We start from the raw sequence: 27,660 nt of genomic DNA, 5'->3' as shown, positions 1-27,660 counted from the left end.
GGCCAGCTCATGTGGAAAGACAGTCTCACATAGTTTTAATCACAAACAATAAATAAAAGCTACATTTTAGAAAAAGTCTGTCACTTTCTCCAGGTGCAGAAGTATATATAACATGCTATGATTTGTGTATATTAATAGATGGAAAATAAGAACATTCATGTGTGCTGGTATACACAGGAAGAAAATCAAAGAGGATACAAAACAAGTTAATAAAAAATGATTCCTTTGTGAGTTGTATTGAAAACTAGGCAAACAGGAGTCGGGGTGAGATTTTTTCACTGTATTCCTTCTTATACTTTTTGAATCATGTGACTATAATTACCCCAAAATTAAATAAACTAAAGATAACTAACAAACTCATTCCTTTCTTTTCTCTATCTATGATGCAAAACATAAAAACATCACTTGATTGTGTATCTCTACACAATATTACATAAATAGGAAACCTGAAAGCATTGTAGAAGTTACTTCTTACTTTTAAAACCAAAGCCCAAAGTCCAGTTAACAGAAGTCACACTCAGGGAGACGGAAATAGTGATAGATCAAATACAGTTTTGCCCAAGAATAAAGAGACTGTAATTGGAATTCCAGGATGCTCCTTTTCTTTCTACATTTTTTTGTAAAATGCTGAATTTCAATGAAAAAATTGCCAATCTTTGAAATAGTGAGCAATAACTTTTACTAAATAGTTTTCTTTACCTTGTATTCTTCTCATCCCTTCTTTTCTGCATATATCCTACACTACCTTTTTTCTTGCCTCCTTCCCCCCTTCCTGCCATTTATACTAGGCATACAAAAAGAATATGGACTATCTTTCCACAGACACAAAGGACACTGTAGTATCTACTAAAATATTTTAAAATATTTTCATTAGTACTTTGAAAATTACCTAAAACCTAATTACAAGAGCTTCTTACACCAATATAAATCTAGAATTAATTTATAACAACTACACATACTATATTCTGGATTGAGTTAAAAACTATCATTTCATATGAAATGCTCCACCATTAGGAGTTTATGTCTAAGTGCTAAAAATTAAAATGCAAGGCTAAGATTTTCATTGAGTAATGTGACATGCATATATCACCATGGACAAAAAATAACATAAAAAAATAAATTAAGTTACATGAAAGATTAAGCACCTAATAAAATGCCTGCTTTACAAGAAGTTTGAAGAATGGCATGACCTAGTCAATAAAATATCCCGATTAATATATTATTTCATTAAAAATTAAAATATAATATGTAGTGTTTGTAAACTTAATTTTAATAATTTAATGATTGGGAAGGATTTTAAAATCTCTTATAAAGTTAATCATTATGAGTATCAATTTTTACTTAAGTTATATGAAAATACCAATGAGAAGATTTCTTATCTAAATATCTGGATAAACTAGCATTTACTATATATCAATCCTTAATATTTTAATATTAATATTTTCAGAGATTTGTGAATATTTTTAAAAATCAAATTTTGAAAAAGTTTTACCTTCATGTGAAATTTCAAAGGATCCAAAAGATTGAACTGAACATTGCACTTTGGACAAGATCTTACAAGAGGTGTTGCAGTTTTATGGAGAGTTGGTGAGGTATTTGTACCTAAAATAAATTAAGGAGTTTTATGAGTCAAATTCTCCTTTTTTAACCTTAAACCCAACCAGTAATAACAGTTTTAAACTTCATCACAATTTCTGAAATTTATGTATAAATAATACCATTTCTTTTTTATACACCAGATTCATATTTACCTTTCGATAGCAAGACAGGGGAGGATGTCACTGAAGGAGTGTTCATTAAAGACAATGAAGCACAAGGACTTATGTCAGAAACTCCTTCGGTGATCTTTGGCTTTTTTGGACTAACAACGTTTTGTTGAGAAAGAGAACAATATTCCATTATTATAGGCGGAGACTCTTCTAGATCTACAATGATTAAAATAGTGGGAAAGATATTTGAAATTGCTTTAGTATAGAATATTGTTTACAAATGCTACTAAAATGGCCTTACATTTAAAATTCAGTAAGAATACTTTGGAGATAAAGGTAATATAATTGAATTACCATATCATACAACTGACAATAAAGAATGACCAAAATTTATATGATCAATAGGTAGAAAGAAACCGCACAAATAACCATTATGGACAACACAGTTTGAACAATTCATGAAATAAACTTTTTATGCAAGAAAATTCTAAAGATGCTTTCAAATTAATATATAAATAGGTATCATGAAAGAAGTCGGACCAAAAAAACCCAAGCCACCCCCCCACCAAAAAAAAGGCAGAAGAGAGAATACTCTAAAAGCTCAGTTCCAAAAAATGAATTTCTCTTCAGATGCTTCAATGCATTTGAGCTTGTAAACAAAAACAATTTATATTCTAATCTAAAAACTTAGAGAAACTCCTTAAGATACTTGAAAAAAAGTCCTAAGATATCTAATGGAAAACCAAGTTGGTTCTTTTCCCACTTAACAACCTGATGGGTAGTTTAAATTATCTATTTAATTCCTACATGCAAAGTAGAAACAACTAATCTTAAATATCTTGAATGACAATACCTCACTTATTCATATGAAAAGGTTTGGAGTTAGTATGATGGCTTTCAAACTATGTTCCCCTGAGCCTAATGGTTCTGTTTTAGGGAATTCAGTGGGCATGTCAGACAGAGAAATTCTCATTTTACTTTAAAAAAAAAATGAGACTTTTACATAAAATTCTGTTTGAATAGAGATTTCATTGCTGAAAATAGTTTTGAGTTTGAAAACCATCACTTAAAGGCTAAAGAATTATGCAATTCAGGGTATTTGCAAGAGAAGTGGGGCTATTTAGGCTATAACCAGACCCAGAAAAAGTCCCTTTTGAAAATAACACACAATTGTACTTTGTGATAAAGATTCTAAAACTGCACATGTTTTAATGCTCCCAACTGTATACTAATAGGAGAAGCAGAATAGGTATATGCCAGGAAAATAAGAGTATTACACCAGTGGGCTCCTCTGTCAAATCTGCGTTTCATTCTTTGAGATAACACAGAAATGATTTTTTTCCATCTTCAAGCACATGATTACTGACAGCTATATTGCAGACACTTAGGACTGATTTCTGTGTAATCACACTAACATTCTTCTCAGTTGCTTAGGTTCACTGAACAACCAATGAGTGCTGGTATTTTGGACTAGGCAACTAGTTATCTAATAGGCTGTTTTATATATAATTTTTAAAGCATGCATAAATCTCCAAGTTAAATAAAATCACTCTGAGCTCAATAGTTTTAAATTCTGATTCTTCAACTTATTTATCTGTGTTGCCTCTGGCTTGTGCTGTTCGCTATCCTCAACAGTGCCAATAAAAATCCCATTCTCCTTCTTTAAAATCAAGTTCAAATCCAGCCATCTCCAATATCCTATGATCATCCTAGACAGGAGTCCATTAATCATGCTTCTGAACATATAGTCCATATTACTATTCATAATTATCATGCTAACAATGTTTATTGTCAAGTCTTTCAATGCTTTAATGAATTTTTCACTTTTCACTTATCTCATTTGAGCCTCAAAAAAGCCCTGAGATAAACAGAGCAAGAATCAAAATTATATAGCTAAATGGCTGATTTCAGGTCTAGAAAATGAATGCATTATGTGAGAAAAATAAAAATATCTATTTTAATAATATGAGAAGATTGAGGTGTAAAGAGGTTAGGTGATTTAATAAAGGCTACAAAAATATTTAGAATAGAGGCTCAAGCCTGTATCTTCCTAATCAACTATAAACCTATTTACCATTAGGGCAAAGTTCCACTCTTTGCAGTATAACAACTTAGAGAGAGAGGGAGAGTGGAAGCTTCAAGAATTCACAGATTTTTTCTATGAATAAAGACTGTGTGCATTATAAAATCAGACTTCAGACATCTATTTCATCTTATTTATTTTGGTTCTTGGTTATTTTACTCACTAGATAAGTGGCACCTAGATAAGTGATTATCAAACCAAATATTATCAAGGGAAAATGTTTTCGGCGCACATATTACTATAAATTTCTTTCTATTTTGGTTTTGTAAATATATACTAATTTGTGAGTAAACAATTTAAATATTCACAAAAATTTTTGTGTACCTTTCTCCAGTTAGTGAAATACATCAAATTTGCTAACATAGAAACAATAATTGCTTTGATAACAGGGAATTTTTCAACTAGATAAAACTTCATGGCATACTATTTCAGGTTAATGAAGAACTTTGTTATGGTGTACAATCAAAGAACTATAATTCTTCTTTAACTGGAAATTTTCATTATTCCTTCAATGGATATTTACTGAGTAGTTACTATGTGCAAATCACTTATTTCTTTAGTATTGCCATTTTATACTACTACCCTATAACCATATTTAACTATCACATCTACAACATTAATTTTGATAGAAAGACTCTAGCCTATTAAGAAATCAACTATAACCATGCATTTTTTCTCATACTAATTACCAAGTAATTAATACTTTTTTTTTAAACCATAGTATTAGGGTATCAGGGGACTTCCCTGACTCACAGAAATTATATTAAGATTTTTCAGTGCATGGCTGGCTCCAAGTGAGAATGAGCTCAAAGAATATGTTAGTCAACTTAATAAAAAGAAATAAAATATTCTATCATTAAATACGATTTTATATAAAATCACCCAAGAAAGACATTCAGGAATGATTAGCTTCCATTTTACAATATATGAAAAACATAGCATGAAGATACAGGCTTCAAAATAGAAATCCATCGTATATATATATTCATCAAGTCTCTTTTTATTATATTTATAAAAACTGCCAAACCAAACCTATATAAACTGTTGTTCCATGTTTGCGTAGTGGTGTTGAATCCTGGGTCAAGTCTAACACCAGATCTGAAGAATCATCCGATTCATCTTGTGATGAAGTCTTTATAAAATCCTGTAATAAGTTATAATTATTTGTTTTACAAAGTTTTATAAAGGTAAATTTAACTGTATGTCAATACTATAAAGATAACCTTAATGATTCAATTACTAATAAGTTATAAAACACAAAGATATTTATTACTTGCTGTCAAAATCAGCATCTACTAGGTAAAGGGTACATGAGAACTCTCTGGATTATTTTTGTAATTTTTCTGAAAATCTAAAGTTAGTTTTAAATAAACAGTTAACATTTAAAAATAATGATAATATTACTAGCAAAGTAGAGGTTATATTTTGGTACAACTTTCCTGCAAGAAAATTTTGGGAGTATCTATCAAGGGCTTTAAAAAGTTCATATCCTTTGATCCAATTATTCTAAATAGTCCATTTCCAAGACTTTATGCTAAGGAAATGAAAATATTTAATGGAGAATTATTTATAATAGCAAAAATTAAAAACCTGTATGTCCAACAATGGTGGAACGGTTAAATAAATTAAATAATAGACTATCATGCAACATTTTTTCAGAAACAGCCAATGACAAAGAAATGTTTCTAATATAAAGTTCAGTGGAAAAAAGAGGACCAGACACCTGTGTATAAAATATAGTCCTGATTGATGTACTCTATATACCACACTAACCATCTGCAGAAAACAAAATTCTCTTCCGTTTCTTTTCAACCCCTGTCCCGCTCTGCACCAAACCCCATACATATTACCTTTATCATGGGAATATAAGGATCCCGCTTGCGTGTTTTGTGCTTACAAGTTGAGAGAGACAATCATGTATTAAGAATTTTACTTTGCTACTAAGTTTTCTGTTGACAGAGACTTGTTATGGAGACAGATATTGAAGTGACACAAACCATTCTATTCCTAGAATTTGAGGCATAACAGGCAGATTTCTGCATTTGAGCTTTACCATGTATTATATAAAATCAATAATAGCTATATGACTTAATTGTAACCAAGCACAATCTAACTACAAGGTAAATATTTGCACTTAAAAATGGAAAATATTTACTAGCAATTCCCAAAATAGTTCTTTAACAGAAGTTCCTCCAAACAAACTTAACACTTTACTTTAAATCCTTTCCTAGGTGATAACTCTGGTCAATTAAGTACCACCGTTTCAGAAAGCAGATATATTATTAAACAAATAACTTGTTAAAATAATTCTCCAATTGGGATTTTTTAATATCTCATAAAGTAGTTCAGAAAGATACCAAATACAATGGTAAGGTACAAAAGGTGATAGACTAGGATTCGGAAGACTTGTCCATTTATTTAACTATGGAACCTTGGGTAAGTCACTTATGAGATTCAAGTTATTCCTTTGCAACTGAAATAGTAGCCACCAATTATTGTCTGTTTAAAATGTACTTGCCTCTTTCACAGTACACATGGTCCCAGACTTTCGATGGTTCAACTTACGATTTTCCATATTACGATGTTGTGAAAGCGATACGCATTCGGCAGAAACCATACTTCGAATTTTGATCTTTTCTCAGGCTAGTGATATGTGGTTTGATACTGGGCAGTGGCAGCAAGCCACAGCTCCCAGTCAGCCACGTGATCACGAGGGTAAGCAATCAGTATACTTACAACCATTCTGTTTTTCACTTTCAGTACAGTATTCAATAAATTACATGAGATATTCAACATGTTATTGTAACATAGGCTTTGTATTAGATGATTTTGCCCAACTACAGGCTAATGTAAGTGTTCTGAGCATGTTTAACATAGGCTAGGCTAAGTTATGATGCTTGGTAGGTTAAGTGTATTAAATGCATTTTTTTTTTTTTTTTTTTTTGCGGTATGTGGACCTCTCACTGTTGTGGCCTCTCCGGTTGCGGAGCACAGGCTCCAGATGCGCAGGCTCAACAGCCGTGGCTCACGGGCCCAGCCGCTCTGCGGCATGTGGGATCTTCCCGGACCGGGGCACGAACCCACGTCCCCTGCATCGGCAGGCGGACTCTCAACCACTGCGCCACCAGGGAAGCCCCCAAATGCATTTTTAACTCAGGATATTTTCAACTTACGATGTGTTTATCAGGATGTAACCCCATCAAAGAAGTCAAAGAAGATCTGTACTACATGTATTCTGTTAAGAAGTTGTCACAGCAGTACTAATGAAGACCTAATATGATCTCCCATTTTATAAACAGGTAAGCTAAAGTTAAGTATGGTTAAGTAAGGTTCCCAGTACAACCCAGCTTCTTACTGATGATGAAGCTGGAATTAGAACAAAGGTCGGCCTTATTACGAAGCCTGTGCCTTAAGCTATATCAGACTTACTTTAAAATGGATAATAATAATTATGTCCCTGCCTGCTGAAAAGAGTTATTGAGGTTAAAGAGAATGAAAAAGTTTAAGAATTTCAGAGAAAATTCCCTAACATAGGATTCTCAATTCATTTGAGAATATATGTCATCCTTAACTGTGGCTGCATAACAGAATCACCTGGAGATTTTTCTGTTTTAATCTATTATGCCCAGGTCTCACCCAAGACCAACTGACAAAAATCTCTATTTTTAAAAAACTCTCTAGGATTGGGAACCTGATTGAGTAACTTTGATGAAACAACCATGCCCACAGAAACAAAAAATTCTGAGTTTGGATGAGCTCTAGTTTCTAACTTTTCTAACATGAAAGATATCCCTCCTCCTTATTATTCTTCTTCCCTGGGTCCAACATAGAAATGATTTTCATCTATCTGTATTTAAATAATGATGTTTCCTTTATTGTTTTTCCTTTTTTCCCCCCTTTTTTTTGGCCTCACCACATGGCTTGTGGGATCTTAGTTCCCCGACCAGGGATTGAACCCAGGCCCACTGCAGTGAAAGCGCCGAGTCCTAACCACTGGACTGCCAGGGAATTCCCTGGTTTGTTTTTCCTAAATGCCAGACAGCTTATTACAGTATGAGGAAACCACTGAGTTAATCTGATTCCAGCTAAAATCAAATAATTTTTGCATTTCTTGTAGCCTGCAATTATCAGGTGCACCTATTAAGTTTATAAAAACATTAAGAACAGCCTGTGGATACTTAGAGAATCCAAGTTTGAGAGCCAGCGGTCTGGGTAAAGGTTGTCATTTTAGAAATGAAGAAAGTGAGGCCCACAGAGGTTGTGAAAATGCTCTACTTAGGAACAAAGACAGAATCAGCATTCAAGTCTCATTTTCAATCCAGGTTTCTTGGACCATTAGTCCAGGGCTATGATTGATAATAATCTCTGAATACAGATATAGGTTTTCCAAAATTGAATTTTTTGCTTGAAAGCTCAAATTTTATCATTGGCAAGAATAGTATCAGTTTTCTTCCATGATAGGCATGCTTTGTATATTTCTGAGTACTGAAAAACTGTGTGTGGCAGATAGACTCTAAAGGTGGCCCCCATAACTTCCTCCTGATATTAAGACTTGTATAATCTCCCCTTGAGTGTGGGCGGGACCTGTGATTGCTTCTAACCAAGAGAATATGGCAAAAGTGACGGGATGTACATGATTATGTTACATAGGCCATCTTTCCCTTGCTGGCTTTGAGGAAGCAAGCAAGTCATGTTAGGAAGGCCTACACAGCAAGGAACTGAGGACGGTCTCCAGCTGACAGCAACAAGAACTGACACCTTCAGTCTGACAACCCACAAAGAACTGGATACTGCCAACAACAATGTGAGCTTGGGAGCAGTATTAACTGATACTGCAGCTCTGCCTGACACCTTGATTGCAGCCTGGCCCAGCAGAGGACCCAGTTAAGCCATACCCTGACTCCAGACTCATAGAAACCATGAAATAGTAAGTATATATTGCTTTAAGCTTCTAAGTTTGTGGTACTATTGTTAAGCAGCAATAAATAATTACTCCATGGTGCTTTATCAGTCATCCTTTCAAGTAAGAATGGCATTCTATTTAAAAAAAAACAGCTAGTTCAGCTTGCAATTCAATCTCACAAGTGCTTTTCCTCAAGAAAAACTCTATACTGCAGATAGAGAAATGCTTTATGATGCATACTACCCATTTCGTCACACAGAATATTTAAAAAGAAGTGTATTCAAGGGTTGAAAGTTAATAAAATTAGAAACAATTTATTATTTCCTCAAGAATATTCTTAAGTGAAAGTGAAATTTTTCTACTGTGAGTGCTTGGTGGCCACCGATACAAAAACTACTAGTAGGGTTGGGTGGCACTGCCTTGACTCATATTAAGGCACCAGCAGTTTCACCCTCCATTGCCTTTGTACCACTAGTGCAAATGTTAACAGAGTGAAAAGGGCAAATGTCTTAGTGTTAGTATGACAATGGTTTTGACCTCACAGACTACTGAGAGTCTCAGGGAACCCCAATGGTCTGTGAAATACACCACTGCTCCAAGGCAATGCTTCTATTTTTAAAAGCACATACTTAAATGTATGTATGATGTGTGTATGTGCATATTTTAAAAACTCTGGGCTAACCTGGATTGAAATCCCAGATCCATCATTACCAGCTGTGTGGCCTTGAGTGAATCATTTAGACTCTCTGAGCCTCAGTTTCCTCAACTATAAAATGGGGGAAATAACTGCGCTTACCTCATAAGAAAGTCATAAGAATTAAAAGAGATTAATTTATATATAGCATCTAGAACTAAGACTTACCCATGTTGACAGACTAACAAATGTTAAATATTACCATTATATATTATTTCTGTTAAAAGTTTTAAAAACTAAACTATGAAAGTATGTTTTCAAAATAAACAGCAATAATGACCTTGGAAAAATCTTCCCAATTAAGAATGCCTGGTTTAAGGGCTTCCCTGGTGGCGCAGTGGTTGAGAATCCGCTTGCCGATGCAGGGGACACGGGTTCATGCCCCGGTCCGGGAAGATCCCACGTGCCGCGGAGCGGCTGGGCCCGTGAGCCATGGCCGCTGAGCCTGCGCGTCCAGAGCCTGTACCCCACAACGGGAAAGGCCACAACAGTGAGAGGCCCGTGTACCGCAAAAAAAAAAAAAAAAAAGAATGCCTGGTTCAGTTTACTGTCTTAAGAATTTTGCCATTATGCAATTTTCATTACTGATTATACTTTTTTACTCACCTTTCGATAGCATAGTTTTCAATATTACACCTATTTAAGCATATTACCTGATTTATTGACAGGTTGGATAGTTAGTTCCTGCAGCTATTATTTTGGGTATTGGCTGAGCCATCATAAAGATGGTGACATTTTCTTTTTTTATACTCTAATAAAGATGTTAAAAAAATGGTATATATGTGTTAATCCCATTCTCCCAATCACAGACTCCTTGTTTGTAATAGCCCTTCCACTTTCCCTTGCTCCTTTTTTTTTTTAACATCTTTATTAGAGTATAATTGCTTTACAATGGTGTGCCAGTTTCTGCTTTATAACAAAGTGAATCAGTTATACATATACATATGTCCCCATATCTCTTCCCTCTTGCATCTCCCTCCCTCCCACCCTCCCTATCCCACCCCTCTAGGTGGTCACAAAGCACCGAGCTGATCTCCCTGTGCTATGTGGCTGCTTCCCACTAGCTATCTATTTTACGTTTGGTAGTGTATATATGTCCATGTCACTCTCTCACTTTGAAGATGGTGACATTTTCTGATAGTGATTATGTTTCTACTGGGATGGTGACTAACTATGATAGTCCACAATTCTGACTGGGTATTATAATATCCACTGTGTCCCTGATCTAATTCTGTAGTTTTAGAAACACTTACAGGTTTAGACATGCTCTGAACAGTATCAGAGCTATGTGAAGATTTAGATTCAGGATGAAGTCTAGGCAAGGCAGCCACTGGATCTGATGTCGGGTGTTTGTAGAATTCACTTGTAGGCTTGAAAACATCAGTAACACCTGTATTTTAAAATTACAAAAATATTGAATATTTCTCTACACAACCAATTTTGTCAAAATATTTCACTTTAAAATTAAAATAATACAATAATACTATACCTTGACTGACTGTCTTTAATTCCTTTGAAGATGAGCTGGGAGTACCTCTGTTCAAAATATCTGTAAAAATTATATTTATTTAAAAAATTTTTATTTGAATGAAATATATATTAAGATAATAGAAAAAACTTTCCAAAAATATATCCATATATAACCAATAGTTGAAGTATATTTTTTTCTCTTAATGGTGACAGGGTTGTATATAGACCTGGGTTATTGTGACTGGAAATCAAGTCCTTCCCCAATCTCCATGCCACATTCACACCCCTAAAAGCCTGGAAGCTTCATTATGGGCAAGCTGATGGATTATCTGTACCGTTACTCTTGACTTCTGAAAGGGATACCATCAGAGACTGCAGACTAAATTGAATCTAGAGTTTACAAAAGTATCTCATATCTACCTACTACACCAAAAGTCAATTTGAGCCTGACATGACCTTCTTTCTGTATCAGTTTAATATTGCTCACTCGTATACCCATGTGAACCCATAACTTCTAGGTTATTGAGAAATCAAATGAAAATTTAGAAAACTGCTAATCAGGAGAAGATACAAAGCAGACCAAAAAATCCCATAAGACATCAAAAAATTTCCTTTTTCCCCTCCTAGTAGAAAAGAACCAGATCTCATAAAATAATTCTATAAAGGGTCACACAAAAGTAGGGTTTCTGACTAAGCACTACAGAAGTCTTCTAGGAGAAAAATCTGCTCATTCAAACAACCTGGTATTGTTTTTGTTCAGAAATTCAAGGTAAGTATTTACCCAAACCAGTAAAGAGCTATTCCTATAGTACTTTTTGGTGACTGCAGTGTATCAAACACAAGTTTTTATCCCCCCTCTTACAGTGGTTCTTTTTAAATATTTAGCTCATGTTCCATATGCTAAAATATTTTATGGCTCACACATAAAACATCAATAAAATCATTTAAATTCTGAGTTATTTAGAAAAGAAATTTCACTGGGGTCAATTTTCTTTCTGACAGAATCACTTAAAACTAATACAGGACTTTCTTGGTGGTGCAGTGGTTAAGAATCCGCCTGCCAATGCAGGGGATAAGGGTTCGAGCCCTGGTCCCGGAAGATCCCACATGCCGCGGAGCAACTAAGCCCGTGCACCACAACTATGGAACCTGCACTCTAGAGCCCATGAGCCACAACTACTGAGTCTGTGTGCCACAACTACTGAAGCCCGCACACCTAGAGCCCGTGCTGCACAACAAGAGAAGCCACTGCAATGAGAAGCCTGTACACCGCAATGAAGAGTAGCCCCTGCTTGCTGCAACTAGAGGAAGCCCACACGCAGCAATGAAGACCCAATGCAGTCAAAAATAAATAAATTAATTTTAAAAAACGGATATTAAAAAAAATACTAATACACATTATTCTAGTTGAGTACTAGTCATCTATAACTGATATAAATCCAATGTGAACTGTCATGCTTTCAATAAGATGATTTGAATAATATTGAAATATGGCAATATTTCAGTATAAAAATAATCACAGTGACTAGGGAACATTAAGAGAATATTCTGTTCCTCTATCGGCAGCAAATATGCCAACATGCCTACTTCTTTGAAGTTGCACTCCACTTAGCATCTCTCAATTTGCCACAGGAAGTGATACCGAGAATTAAACTAAATTAAATTATTCTACCTTTTATAAAACTGAATAGAAGTGCTATTCTAAGTTCAGAGTCAAGAGAAGTAAGAACTAGGCTTTCAGAAAGTTACGAACTTTTCTCTAAACTACACTATTATGCACTGCCATAGTAAGTAAGAAAACACTGGTATGCTGGCTACATTCTTTGGTAAATTCTCCTATCTTAACAAAAGTAAGTATAATGAGAAAGAATCTGTTTCCTCATTCTCCACTGAAACTCAGTATGTTGTTCCTCTGCATTTTACACATTTCTGATTGGACATCATTAATATCTTCACTTTAACATTATAACAATGTCAAGTCTAATTACTCTACCAGAAATCCACAAAGGTACTGGACATATTCTCCTAGAAAGTGTGGATTAAGGATTAAGTGTGCTGACTGCCTGCATCATCCCAATATAGCAGCTGAAGATCAGGCCACTGTATATTCTTCATGAATATACAGTAATCAGGAGTTGCTGAAAGATGGGTGTGGCCAGAAGCTAATGGCCATGTTGGTACACAGACCAGCACCTTTTAATTTTTGTAGCCATGAATCAAGATGACTCTGATGAGGCACTTGCCTGGGTGTTAAGAAACTCCATCAGAGACTAACACAAACTTATTTAGTAGTCTGATATTTTAAGCAAAGCATTCCAACACTTCCTTTTCCGGGTACATTTGGGCTTAAGGGAAAAAAAGAAAAATTAACAAATAAACAAGTAAATAGGCTACTTGGCTCCAATAAAATTATGATTTCTAATCTCAAAAGGCCTACAATGTTGTTAGGTAATCTTAACCTTTAGGTAATTTAGTTAACATTTTCCTTTTCTCTCATATGATATTTTTACCTCTCACATCTCCTTATTCAAGTCCCCAACCACATTCTCCCTCTGATTCTCACAAATTCTTATTGACCTCTATGCTCTCTCTCTCTCACCTCCAGCTCCTTATAGAGTAACAAGGACATATAAGACAGCCCCAGGTTTTCCATTAGAAGCAACATCTTATAAAACTTTGCTTCACTGAAAGTGAATGCTTACTTGAAATGGCTGGTTTTGAACTTTGTATCTCTCCAACAAAGATCAGCTCATCATCGTCTTCATCCTCAATTCCTTCTACTTTCTTCTGCCATGGTTCCAGATCTTCTTCTTCACATTCCATGAACAGTTCTGCCATTTTGGAATTATCTAATTTTTCAAAAAGAGAGAATCAAATTTTATTTTTTAAATACGTTTTTTTGCAATACATAGTATGATATTTAAGATGTACTTTAATATTCTGATAGCAATTACTGAACTGATATTTGTCAGTAAATGGTAACAGCAGTATGAAACTTGGAACTCAACCTCTAATATCTAAACTAGTAAAATTAATCTAGCTAGATAGATAATGGATGACAGTAGTTATTTACAGTGGCTAATAAATGTTAGGAACAATCAAATCCAATCAAAGTGAGTTTCAGTTTTATGACTAGAATATGATTATATCCATGAAAGGATTGTACCTATTATCTAAAAACCCCCCACAAACTTCTGTATTAACAAAAGGGAGATAAACTGAGAATAAGAAGCAACAGGTGGGAGATATGCTAGAAAAACTGAACCAGATTCAGGGATACCAGGCACAGGACAAGGCAGGGATGAAATGCTGGAACGAAAATAGGATAATTAAGTGAGGTTTATTCCATCCCAGAGCAGATTATGCATTTCTCACCTGAAGAAACTAAGTAAAGAACATACTGTGGATACCACCAGCCTACAAGTGCTGACCAATCACACAGAGCTACCAGGAAGCATTTTAGTGCCTCATTCTTAAATATGGATAGACACCCAATAAGCCCCAGAAATATGACTAAAATCTCCAATGTGAAAGACCAAAGTAATAAAATGGACCAAAAGATATTAAAGAAAACACAGATAATACAGAGAACAAGAGAAAACATTAGAGACTGTAATTAGCATTTTTAAAGAGATAAGATAAGAATGTTATAAAAAGTAATATTCTCAAAGCAAAAAGATTAAAAATAAAATAGCCAAAATTCAGTAAAGAAAAATAAAATGCCAAAATTGAGTAAACAGCCCGTAAGTGGAACTAAAAGTCAAAAAGTATACATATACTAAATAGAGAAGACAAGTTTGTTATAAAATCAATTTCAAAGGTACAACTCACGTAATAACGGCCCAGAAAAGAACAGAGAAAAAAGGGGATATAATCAAAGGAAAAATACAAGAAAAATTCCCAGTTCTAAAGGACATAAATCTCTAGATGGAAAGGATCCACCAGCACCTAGCACAATGATCAAGAAAAAAACCTACAGTAGATGGACAAATCATGAAATTTCAGAATGCTGGAAATAAAGAGAATATCCTAAAGTCTGAGAGAGAGAGAGAGAGAGAGAGAGAGAGAGAGAGAGAGAGAGAGAGAGAGAAGAAAGTTGGAATAATGATTTCAAAAGTCTTAGTAAAAATAATTTTCAATTTAGAATTCTATACCCAGCCAAGATTTTCGTCAAGCATGAAGTTACACATTCTTTCATCAAGAATAAAGATCCATGGGACTTCCCTGGCGGTGCAGTGGTTAAGAATCCGCCTGCCAATGCAAGGGACACAGGCTTGAGCCCTGGTCCGGGAAGATCCCACATGCCACGGAGCAAATAAGCCCGTGCACCACAACTACTGAGACTGCGTGCCACAACTACTGAAGCCAGTGTGCCTAGAGCCTGTGCTCCGCAATAAGAGAAGCCACCACAGTGAGAAGCCAGCGCACTGCAATGAAGCATAGCCCCCGCTTGCCGTAACTAGAGAAAGCCCATGCACAGCAACAAAGACCCAACACAGCCAAAAATAAATAATGAATAAAATAAATAAAAACGCAACCTTTAAAAAGAAAAAAGAATAAAGACCAGCAACATCACACAAAATTTACCTCCCATTCACCCTTTCTATCTTAGGAAGACCCCCATCAAAATATGAGACTTAAGGAGGAAGACAGAATGCAGAAAACATGACATTCAACACAATACAAAGACAAAGGGAAGTCCCAGGACAATAGCCGTTCAACAGGTCTAGAGAGCAACCAGCCAGAGTAGAGACGACCATTACTCCCAGGAGGAATGTCTCTAGGAGACCAAACACACACACACACACACACACAGATTAACAATCAAATTGTTAGATTACCTGACAAGTTTTACCATATAGAAAATCAACTTAAGAGGCTACAGAAGGGTGTGAGAAGACTTGGCTATAAATTTTAATAAATGTATCAAATTTTAAAAACCAAAAAATTTAAATTGCTGGATATAAAAAAAAAAAAGAAAAAGGAAATGTATCCATAATATATTATTACCATCGTATCAATACTATGCTCATCAGCAAACAATATTTGTTATAGTCATCACAATAAAAACATCAAATATGATTTAACCAAAAATTGAGATATAACTACATTGGGAGGTGCTTGGAGGTGGTGGTTAAGTGTACGAAAACTAAAATCCTCCTATTTCTTAATGGAAAAATCATTAGATAATGGCAAAAACTGATGATTCAAGAGACAGCAGTACATATTTCAAAAATTTAGAAATATGAAACTAATTATTAGAAAAACAGCTAAACTATTCAAAGTGGATGCCTTGAAAAAATAGGGAGTACGTAGGCCCAAAACACACGCACACCTCTCTCTTGCTTGCTCTCTTACTTTTCAAGAATCTGTGGGTATGCAACCTATAAATTTCTGATTGTCTTTTTTAAACTATGTATTATTTTTAAAAATGCACCCAAATTAAAATAATAGCAATGAAGATGGATATAAGTGGCACTAGATATATGGAGTAAGATGTGGATGGGGTAACAACTTTGAAAAAATAAAAACGAAACAAAATAATAGCTCTAGAGTTCTGGCTTAGACAATGATATCCTTTTTTTATTAGACAATGATATCTAAAATTTATCTTTTAAATTAAATAATTTCTAAAGGTAATTTTACTAGATTAAAACAATGTCATTTCTACTTTTGACTCAAAATTAAAAGGTACTATGTGAATATAATGATTTGGGGATGGCATACAAAAGAAACACGTTAATAAATTGGTGCTATTTTCTAACAAATTTTTAAAATGTAGTTTCCCCTTCTATACAAATAATTTCTTAGCATAGTGTTGTTTAATGCTTAGTAGTTCACCTACCATAAAAGAAAATAAAAAAATCTTCCACCCTCCCAAATGTAACCAATTTTAAGAACCTATCTCTTTTCTAAACCTTACTTAAAAAAATATATACAGAATGCTCTAAGTGAAATAATTAAGAGTGTAATTCATAGTTTAGCTTTTGCATATTGTGTCCCTCAGAGCCCTCATTTGTACTGTTTTTTCCATCTAAAATACCCTTCCTCCTTACCTTATACTGTCCATATTATTCAAGTATAGTAGAAAGAGCATGGACTTGACATCAAATTGAATAGCTCAAATCTTCATTGCACCATTTCTAATGTAACTCTGGAGAAATTACTTGAATCTGTTTCCTCACCTAAAATATGGGTGTAATATCTACCTAATAGAAGTGGTAATGTAGATTTAGGGAAAAGCTTTATAAGTATCTAACTTCAAGCAATACTCAACAAAATATTAATTCCCTACTCCTTCCCAACTCTTGGTTCAATTGTAACTCCTTGATAAACTATTAGACCCTGTTTTTCTTCCACCTTTTACTACACTGACAGCCTATGCCAGGCAACTCAGAATATACTATATATAATCTCAAACTGCTATTTCTTAATGTGTCTTAACTGTGCATGTCTAACTCCAAAGTAAGCTCCTTGAGAGTAAAGAACATATTTTCTTCTTCCTTGACATTTCCTTTTACACACAGTAGTCTACTGGATATGCAGTATGCACTTAACATATGGTAATCTAAGGGCTAAGGAACTAGGCAAAGTCAGGCAATGCCAAATTAAAAAAAAATGAGAGACCCATGTATACTGATAATAAAGAAATTTATATCTACGTTAATACCATGGTCTTAATGCCATGTTGATACATAGGTCTTCCTCATTCTTTTTAACTGGGTACCGACACTGTCAATATATTCAAGATAGATGGTTGAGTAAAAAATTGTAAGGGCACATAATAGCATATATAGTATGATCTTATTTAGAAATAATTTATTTTTTGTCTATGCATAGAAAAAAGTCTGTGATTATGTATACCAACCCAATAATAGTAGTTATCTCTGGAAATGAGGAAGAAACACTTCATTTCTACTTTACTGACATTTTTATTGTATGTATTTCTTTTATACTATGGTATTACTTTAATAAATTTAAGTGTTTTTGTGTGTTTTTTTAACGTGCCCACCTCTGTCTCTCTCACCTTTCCTCATGAAGTAAGGTTATCAGTACAAGACCCAAGTACACTAGTATCACTTGCAGCAGCAATACTTACTTTTTGGTTGAAAAGGGTTGTCGTTGTCCATCAAGTTGCAGAGTCACCTATGCATTAACACATGACATCAATCAATTTTATGAGTCACTTTAAGTAACACCAAATATACTGAAACATGATACTTGGGATTCAGAAATCTTGGGTCTAATTTCAATCTCCAGAAACTCACCATGTGACTCCAGACAAGGTAGCAAGGTAGCTCTTAGTTTTCTGCCCTATAAAATAAAGATACTTACTATTAGGGTGGATTTATTAAATTAAATGTACACACATTAAATATTTTTCTCTACAAAAAGTTTACCTTTTGAGTTTGATATACACATGCTACTCACTTTCCATAATTGGTTCATTCCTGAATGAATGCAAATTTTGTAAATAAAATGCTGAATGTAATAAGCATTTATTATTTGAAGAAATCTGAAACTATTAAACTACAAATAATTTTTGAAAGACACCCTTCTGTAAATGAGTAATCACCCTGTAATACATGCCTTCGTAAATCTGAATTTTGAAATGCTAAGTAACATTGACCTTTAACTGTTGCTCTTTACATTTCAGAAATAAATTAATATTATAAAAAAACACATTCAAAGAAATTTTTAGGTTTTGTTTCTTATCAACGCTAACTGAAAGGAACAGAAAATTAGTTGGATACACTTTATCATAGATTAACTCATTAAAAATAATTACTCATTGCCTCTGTACTCAATGTAATGTGCTCAGTTCTAGGGAAAAAATTAAGATGAATAAATCATAGTCCTTGCCTTCAGAAGTTTACAATCTAATGTCTACGTTTCTTTGGGCTTTTTAAAAAGCTGTAACATTAAACATTTTCAAAAAAACATTTAAATTGCTTTCTTTAAAACAGGAATTTCTGTTCTGAATTCTCATGCACATACACATTTTTTTACATACAAGATAAACATGCTTAAAAAACTATTTCAGCTATTTTAAAAAGTTAAAACTTAAACATCAATACTCTAAAGTATTAAGATAAATAGAGTTAACCGAGTTTCCACATTTGTCATAATCCTCAGAGTAGCAAAAGCAAGCTTTCTTGCTTTTTCCAATTCCAAATCATTTAGACTGAATTAGGTCAAAGGAAAAAAACGACTTTAACTCCAGAAGAACTTACTGGTATAAATGTTTGAATTACTATTACAAGAATCTAGTGAATTCTGTACTTAAGTAAATTCCCCTATTTCTGAGGTTTGGCTAATTAAAACCTCTGAACTTAATTATCTGAATAGTTATTGCTTGTCCCTAAACGAGAATTAAGGTAATGCATATGTCAAGTAGATAAATACACAACAATTCTTGCTCAGCATTAAGGACCTACTGCTACGAAGAATATAGAACATTTTTTAAGTCACAACTGTACAGCATTTGAGACTCATATAGAATCCTTTTATTAAATGATCATATACAATATCTATTGGTACAAATACCCTAAATTGGTACTAAATGTACGAGTAGTCTATATAAACAAGTCATATCCACTGCCCATGACTACAGCAGTACCTTTTGAGGCTGATAGCAGCCACCAAGGAGCCTCAGTTGGTACATTCATAAACACTCTCAGATGCCATTAGATCCATAACTTCAGTCTAAAGCTGTGCTATCCAATAAGGTAGTTGAGCCCCCCCAAAACTAACAGTTTTGGTGGCAAGGCAAGGAATTCCATGGGACATTAAATCATCTGTTAGAGAAATGGAATATCTAGCAAAATATGCAAGAAGTAGCTTAGAATCCCTGTAAGGGCAACTCCAAAGGGTCTCTAGGTTCTGCAACTCAGAGTTGGCACCAAAATAAGCGGAAAAGAACTCTCCACCTCAGCTACTGACAAGTAACTGACTAATTCCAAGTAACTGACTAATGAAAGACCTCCTCCAGCACAACCCATTCAGTTTTTGGAGACTGCATGTATAAATAATTATAATTTACATACATATATTTTGTTTCAGCTTTTATACATCTAAAATTCAACTATCTTTTAAGAGTTAATTCTACAAAAATTAAAAAAAACATTAGTGGATTATAATAGTTACAATAGTAAATTGTATGTTATGTGTATTTTACCACAAAATAAAATATTTTAAAAAGTAATAGATACAATTTCACACCCACTAGGATGGTTATAACCAAAAAGACAAACAATAACAAGTGCTGGCAAGGATACCGAGAAATTGGAACCCACATACACTGCTGGTAGGAGTATAAAATGGTGCAGACACTGTGGAAAACACTTTGGCAATTCCTCGCAAACTTAAAGTTACCATATGACCCAGCAATTCCACTCCTAGCAAGAGAGAATTGAACACGTATGTGTACACAAAAACTTGTAGATGAAAGTTCATAGAAGTATTATTGATAATAGCAAAAAGTAAACAACCCAGGGCTTCCCTGGTGGCGCAGTGGTTGAGAGTCCGCCTGCCGATGCAGGGGACACGGGTTCGTGCCCCGGTCTGGGAAGATCCCACATGCCGCGGAGCGGCTGGGGCCGTGAGCCATGGCTGCTGAGCCTGCGCGTCCAGAGCCTGTGCTCTGCAACAGGAGAGGCCACAGCAGTGAGAGGCCCGCATACCGCAAAAAAAAAAAAAAAAAAAAGTAAACAACCCAAATGCCTGATTAATGGAGAAACAAAATGTGATATATCTATACAATGGAATAATATTGTCATAGAAAGGAATGAAGTACTGATATATACTACCAAATGGATGGATGGACCGACCTTGAGAACATTATACTAAATGAAAGAAACCAGTCAAAAAGACCACATATTGTATGATTTCATTTATAGGAAATGTCCAGAAATGGCATATCCATAAAGGCAGAAAATAGAGTAGTGGCTGCTTAGGGCTGGGAGGGTTGGGGGGAAAATAAGGAGTGACTTCTAATGGGTATGGGGTTTCTTTATGGGGTGATTAAAAAAAATGTTTTTTTGTTTTTTTAAAAAATAAATTTATTTATTTATTTATGGCTGCACATGGGCTTTCTCTAGTTGCGGTGAGTAGGGGCTACTCTTTGTTGTGGTGTGCAGGCTTCTCACTGCGGTGGCTTCTCTTGCTGCAGAGCTCGGGCTCTAGGCGCTTGGGCTTTCAGTAGTTGTGGCTCATGGGCTCTAGAGCACAGGCTCAGTAGCTGTGGTGCACAGGCTTAGCTGCTCCGTGGCATGTGGGATCTTCCCGGACCAGGGCTCGAACCTGTGTCCCCTGCATTGGCAGGCAGATTCTTAGCCACTGCACCACCAGGGAAGTCCGAAAATGTTTTAAAATTGATTGTGGTGATGGGTGCACAACACTGTGAATGTACTAAAATCACTGAATTGTACATTGAATGGGTGAATTGTATGTTATGTGAATTATAGCTCAATAAAGCTGTTAAGCATATAATAAGCTGGTAGGATATAAGCCTGGTGGTGATGGAAGTCCCTATGTGGAGAAAGACTACCTAAGAAAGACGCCAACAAAGAGAATAGCAAAACCATAAGATTATGGAGTAGAGAAAAAGAGGGTAGGACAGGGAGACATTCAAGTTCTTTTGCTACCATTTAAACACCTAAGCCATGCTTGGAGGCAAAGTACCTACTAGAACTTTTCAGTTAAGAGAGGGAATAATTGTTCATTTCTGGTCAAACTACTTTGAGTTAAGTTTCTGGTACTTACATTCAATTCAAGATTAATAATACACTTTCCAACAAATTACCCCAACATTTTTGAAACTAACAGACCTGTAGGAAAATACTTATATTCCAGATGGTACAAGAAAGCTCTAAAACAATACATTGTTTTGCTATCTAAAATATTAACATAAGCATACTCCAAGGATCATCTGAATGACTACCTTAAAACGAAGCTCAGTTACATAATTTCAGTACTCACATTTTTAAAAACTGAGATATAACTGACATACATTATATTAGTTTCAGGTGTACAACACAATGATTTGATATATGTGCATATGCAAAATTATCACCACAGTAAGTCTAGTTAACATCCATCACCACATATAGTTACAATTTTTTTTCTTGTGATGAGAACTTTTAAGCTCTACTCTCTTAGCAACCTTCAAATATACAATAGTCTTATTAACTGTAGTCACCACACTGTATTACATCCCCAGGACTTACAACTGGAAGCTTGTACCTTTTGACCACGTTCACCCAATTTTGTCCCCCCTCCCCCAACCACCAATCTGTTCTCTGTATCTATGAGGGGTGTGTGTGTGTGTGTGTGTGTGTGTGTGTGTGTTTAAAGATTCCACATACCAGTGAGATTATATGTTATTTGTCTTTGTCTGGCTTAGCATAATGCCCTAAAGGTCCATCCATGTTGTCGCAAATGGCAGGATTTCCTTCTTTTTTATGGCTGAATAGTATTCCACATTTTCTTTATTTGTTCATCCAAAGATGGACACTTAGGTTCTCCCATGTCTTGGCTATTACAATAATATTATAACATTATATTACAATAATGCTGCAATGAACATGGGAGTGCAGATATCTTTTTGAGTTAGTGTTTTTGTTTCCTCTGGATAAATACTCAGAAGAAGAACTGTTGGATCATACCAGTACTCATTTTTTTGTCTGTATTTACTACTGCATTGTCATCAAGTACTATCACTTTTACTGCTGCTGGCTAATAATAAAAGAACAGAGGGAGGGAATATCTAAATGATGCATTTATACTAAATGCAAGGAAAATGACAGTATTTATGGTTAGCTAGAGAAATGAAGGTATTGAAAACGTTTAAACAGAAAAATCTTGCTACTGTTTAGACAGATATGAATCATGGATATGAAAAACTCAAAAAAGTAGTCAGTGACTTTGTTTCACCAAAATACATTATTCAATGTATTAAAGTTGATTCGAATGGCATTGATTTTGCAGTTTTGATTATTTTGTTTTATGATTGTACAAGAACTCGAATAATATTTAAACATTTTAAGTAAGAGGGTGTCTGTGAAAATGTTTTCCTTATAATAGGAATTAATTGGTACCGTACTCAAATCCAAGAAACACTGGATTATACCTTGGTTTCTTAGACAATTTCACTGGCACCTAAACAATTCAAACTCTCAAACCAGGTTTTGGGAATAAATCACATATAATTTAGAAGGAAAATATAGACTCATCATCTTTTCTTTGTCCAAGAAGCTTTTATATTGTGGAAATGATTTATTTTTTTGAAAGCCTGAACACACGAAGTCCAGGTACATTTTGGGCAGATTTTTAATAACTCTACTATTTCCCCCCTAATTTAAGTTCTCAACTTTTGTCTGTTGACTTTCATACTTCATCTATATGTAGAAAATAGCTAGTTGACGCTAAGGTTTAAAATTCATTAGCATAATACTTTGCAAAGATTGTCTATATTTTAAAACATTTTAAAATTAGCTCTTGGGACGGACCACCCCTCTAATAAAATTTACTTTCTGCAAAGTAATTTTTAGATCATATTCAGGGTAAAGATTTTATCTATAAGATGTTTTTATTGTAATTGATATGTAAAAGATATAACCTGGAGAAAAGACAAATGCATAATTGGCCTTTCAAAGACGAACTATATAATAAATGTTTTAATAAGTTTCCTAAGCTATTCTTTAAAAAGATTATTTATTTATTTGGTTGCACCATCTCTTAGTTGCGGCAGGTGGGCTCTTTAGTTGCAGCACGTGAACTCTTAGTTGCAGCATGCAGGTGGGATCTAGTTTCCTGACCAGGGGTCGAACCAGGCCCCCTGCATTGGGAGCACAGAGTCTTAACCACTGTGCCACCAGGGAAGTCCCTTTCATAAGATATTCTATAATCATTAATTCCTAAAGTAACTTCAGGGAGTATATATTCTTAATTAATTCACATTTTAGAGAAGTAAAACTGATCCACTGGGAAAATATCAAGTAAAAATATGGAGCACAATTATGGGAATACTGGACATAGGGGCTGAACGACTGAGTGGGAATTTGAAGTCTACCACTTTCTGGTTGCCAAACCTATAGGATATTTAACTGGCCTCTTTGAACTTAGTTTTTCTATCTGTAAAATGAAAACAGTAATACCTTCCTTGCAGCACTACTGGAAGGTTAAATGAAGCACATGAAAAATTACTGTACAATACTTTGCATTATTTTGCTCAACTTTTCCTTCTTTACTGAAAATCATACAAGTTGATGAATATAAGCACTAAAAAGAAACAAAATTCTAGTTCATGTATAGAACTGTTAAATACTGTCACAAATAAAGAACACCAGATCAGCAGTTCTCAAACTTTTTTGGGCTCAGGTCCACTCTTCATTCTTAAAACTTATTGAGAACCCCAATGAGCCTTCTGTTTATGTGGATTATATCTATTGATACTTACCATATTAGAAATTGAAACTGAGAAAAAATTTAATATATATTAATTTACTTAAAGTAATAATAATCCCATTACATGTCCATATAAATATTTTTTAATTAAAATAACCAATTTCAAAAACAAAAAATTTAAGGAGAAGAATGACAATGATTTACATTTTTGCAAATGTCTTTAATATCTGTCTTAACAAAAGACAAGTGGAGGGCTTCCCTGGTGGCGCAGTGGTTGAGAGTCCGCCTGCTGATGCAGGGGACACAGGCTCGTGCCCGGTCCGTGCCTGGTCCGGGAAGATCCCACATGCCACGGAGCGGCTGGGCCCGTGAGCCGTGGCCGCTGGGCCTGCGTGTCCGGAGCCTGTGCTCCGCAACGGGAGAGGCCACAACAGTAAGAGGCCCGCGCAAAAAAAAAAAAAAACCAAAAAAAACAGTGAGAGGCCCGCGCAAGTGGATTCTTTTATCAGCTTCTGGAATGTATTTTTTGTTCTTCTAAGTATATACAAAGACGTACACCATGTCTAAACACTTATTAAATACCTAATAAAACTGGTTTAGCTATTTCTTTATTCTTATGTAAATTATTTCTAAAATGACTTATAAAAGATGAAATAAAAATTGTCCATTGGACCCAGATGGTACATAGGGATGACTACTTTTCCTGATATACTATTATTTAAAACACTCCTTAAAAGAAAACTGCTTTGCAATGAATGAATTTCAAAAGTCTAGACACATGTTTGATACAAATTACTGAGTAAAACAAGTCTTCTGGGGTCATTATTTAAAACAACCTGACTGAAAATCATATATATTTTAAGTCCTTCTCTGAAGCAAGAAGAAAAAATATTCAGGGCTACGTATTTAATTAGTGAATATGTCAAATATTTCTGATCTTTGAGAAGTCACTTTTGAAATAAAATACATTTTCAATATAAATTTCCAATACCCTATCTGTCACTAAAACTATGGGTTACTTTCTATTCACAAAAATTGCTATTCATTTAGGTATTGCCCCTGTCCAACTGGTATAACAAGAACAACAGAAAAATTTCGGTATGGATCTAAATGTCCTCTTGAATAAAGAAAACAAATTGGATAGAAGAGGAGGTACAGAATTATATATCCTTTCCCCTTACTCTCCTCTTCCACTAAGAAAGCTGATGCTGAGAAGTAAAACCCTGGGCTGAAAAAATCAGACTGGACTAGAAAACTTAACTGGGGAAAAGGGGTTGAAGAGAAGAAGCTGAAATTTGGATCCCTTCAACGCAGAACTTTTTTCAACTTTTCAACATGCTTGGAAATAATAACATTATTTAAATACTAAAAAAGTTGAAAAGATATGAAGTCTTTAAAAAATATTTTACTGAAGTATAGTTGATTTACAATGTTGTGTTGATATGAAGTCTTAAATATTTTAAATATAAAGGAAAAGAGAATTGAAAAGTGTTACTTATATATTTTAGGTGAGTCTCCATGCTTATTCTCCTTGACCACCTCACTCTCATAAAAAATGGATCACAATATAGTGAATTAAGCACTGGGTGAGGAGTCAGAAGACCTAGGTTCGAGAATTGGTTCTATCACTCCTAGCCACATGACCTCGGTAAAGTCTCCTCCTTGAGGTTGTTTCCTCACCTTCTAAACAGTTCTATCAACACCCCACAGCCCATCTCAAAAGAGGTGATAGCCATGAAATATACAAATGCAAGATACAACTGCAGTGGGACTTGTACAAATGTTAAAACATCAAGGGCACACAGCCTTAATTTTATAAGCAACCCAGTGTCTTCATAGGCTTAGTAAAGCTTCTGCTTAAGGAGACAGTTTGAGTTTTCACTGTAACCCCCCAAAGCAAGACACATCACAAATGCTAAGACCAGACCTCTGTAGTTAAAACTCTACTTCTTGGTTTTAATTTTATGTTTAATGGCACTAAAAGGCATTAAAAATCACAGTTCAAACCTGAAAATAATAAAAGCAAAATTTAAGTTCACAGATTAAAAAATCTTTGCAAACAAAGAGAACTCCTTGGATGTAGACCTCCTGTGCTTGTAGAAGCTGGTTCACTTGACATTTTCTGCTCTGATTTCTCCTTTTTTAAAAAAAGCATTAAAACTTGGGATGAGTTAAGAGGAACTCCCTCCGTGTCTAGAGAAGGATAAAACCTCAGAATGAGATAATTTTTTCCGTCTCATTAAGTAAAACCTGCAAAGATCACTGTTAAAAAACTGTGTCTCTAACTCCACGTTTCTCCTCAGGGCTCTTCTCTAGACAATAACGGAATGGAGCACGATTTCTATGACGGAGGAGCGAAGTCCCTTTGGCAAGAACAAGGGTGTGAGCATTGAATGACCAGTAACCTGGGTGGGGGGGAATCAGGACAGAAAGGAGGGGCCCAAGAGACCAGAAAGTTCGGAACCCTCTCTGGTCTCTATTCCCATGACTGAAGAGCCGTGGGGATGGGCGGGTCTCGCCAAACATCGGCATCATATATACAAAAGACCAAAGGGAGTTGCCTCCAGAAAGAAAAGCCAAAACCAGGCTGGGACCGACCGACACATAGGCCCCGGAAGGTGAGGAGGCAGCAGTGGCAACCGAGTGACCCCGGCCCTCAGGCCGCCAAACGCTGCCGCCAAGCAGCTACCTTTCCGAGATGCCTCCCCCGCCGGACTGGTGCAAGATGGTGGCCCACCCGCCACCGCGCCGCCAAGTCCGTCCCCTCCCCCGCGCCCTGGGCCATCCTGGCAACGCACGCCAGCATCCAGACCCTCGACCTGCAGTCCTCACGGCCGGGCCACCTCAGCTGCCCTCAGAGTACGGTGGCCATAGCCTCGCGGGAGAGCCCCTGCCTGCTTCCGCGCGGCGCAGGCGGGGGCGGGGGACACTTACCGCGAGCGGAGCAGGTCGGCCTGACTGGGACTCGGAGGAGGAGAAAGAGGAGGAGGAAAGGGAGGAGCGTGAAAACATTAGGCGGCGTCCACAGCCACAGCCTGGGGCGACTCTCAGCGCGGAATAAGCACCTCAGAAGAGGGTAGAAGTATATAACTACGCGCGCTGACTCATGGGTAGACGCCAGCTTCTCCCCCGCCCCCCAAACATCCGGGTTTCTTTTCTAACTGACCAGGGAGGGCGGGCGCGGACATGTGCGTGGCCTTACACATTCTCGAAGGCAGCGGTGCTCTGCCTGCGGGTGGTGGGCTGTGGGCCGCATTCCGCGGGTCAGGGCGAGGGTCTGGGCTGATGCCTATCTCCTCGGCCAGACCACTGTCTAGCCCGTGTTGCAATCCCGAAATCAGGGCTACACATGAAATGTGAGCACATGGAAACGTGAATTCTGGGTCCTCCCAGT

At 35.7% G+C, this 27,660-nt stretch overlaps 1 protein-coding gene across 1 annotated transcript in view; it reads right to left on the bottom strand.

The window, feature by feature from the left end:
- The window catches only part of ZNF280C (zinc finger protein 280C), a 54,557-nt gene extending 27,178 nt beyond the window's left edge, over nt 1-27,379 (bottom strand). Inside the window, exons 1-9 of the mRNA XM_067722463.1 lie at nt 27,201-27,379; nt 18,128-18,173; nt 17,959-18,005; nt 13,562-13,708; nt 10,879-10,938; nt 10,643-10,779; nt 4,825-4,936; nt 1,752-1,925; nt 1,493-1,602 (exon numbers count right to left, since the gene is read on the bottom strand). Coding sequence (XP_067578564.1) covers nt 1,493-1,602; nt 1,752-1,925; nt 4,825-4,936; nt 10,643-10,779; nt 10,879-10,938; nt 13,562-13,708; nt 17,959-17,989 — 771 coding nt within the window. The 5' untranslated portion in view covers nt 17,990-18,005; nt 18,128-18,173; nt 27,201-27,379. The remainder of the gene's footprint in view (nt 1-1,492; nt 1,603-1,751; nt 1,926-4,824; nt 4,937-10,642; nt 10,780-10,878; nt 10,939-13,561; nt 13,709-17,958; nt 18,006-18,127; nt 18,174-27,200) is intronic.
- Between the last annotated feature and the right edge of the window lie 281 nt (nt 27,380-27,660).

The sequence above is a fragment of the Pseudorca crassidens genome, chromosome X (genome assembly GCF_039906515.1).
Source record: "Pseudorca crassidens isolate mPseCra1 chromosome X, mPseCra1.hap1, whole genome shotgun sequence".
NCBI classification, from domain to species: domain Eukaryota; kingdom Metazoa; phylum Chordata; class Mammalia; order Artiodactyla; family Delphinidae; genus Pseudorca; species Pseudorca crassidens.
The sequence above is the reverse complement of the archived record's forward strand: the minus strand, read 5'-3'. Positions and strand labels throughout refer to the sequence as shown.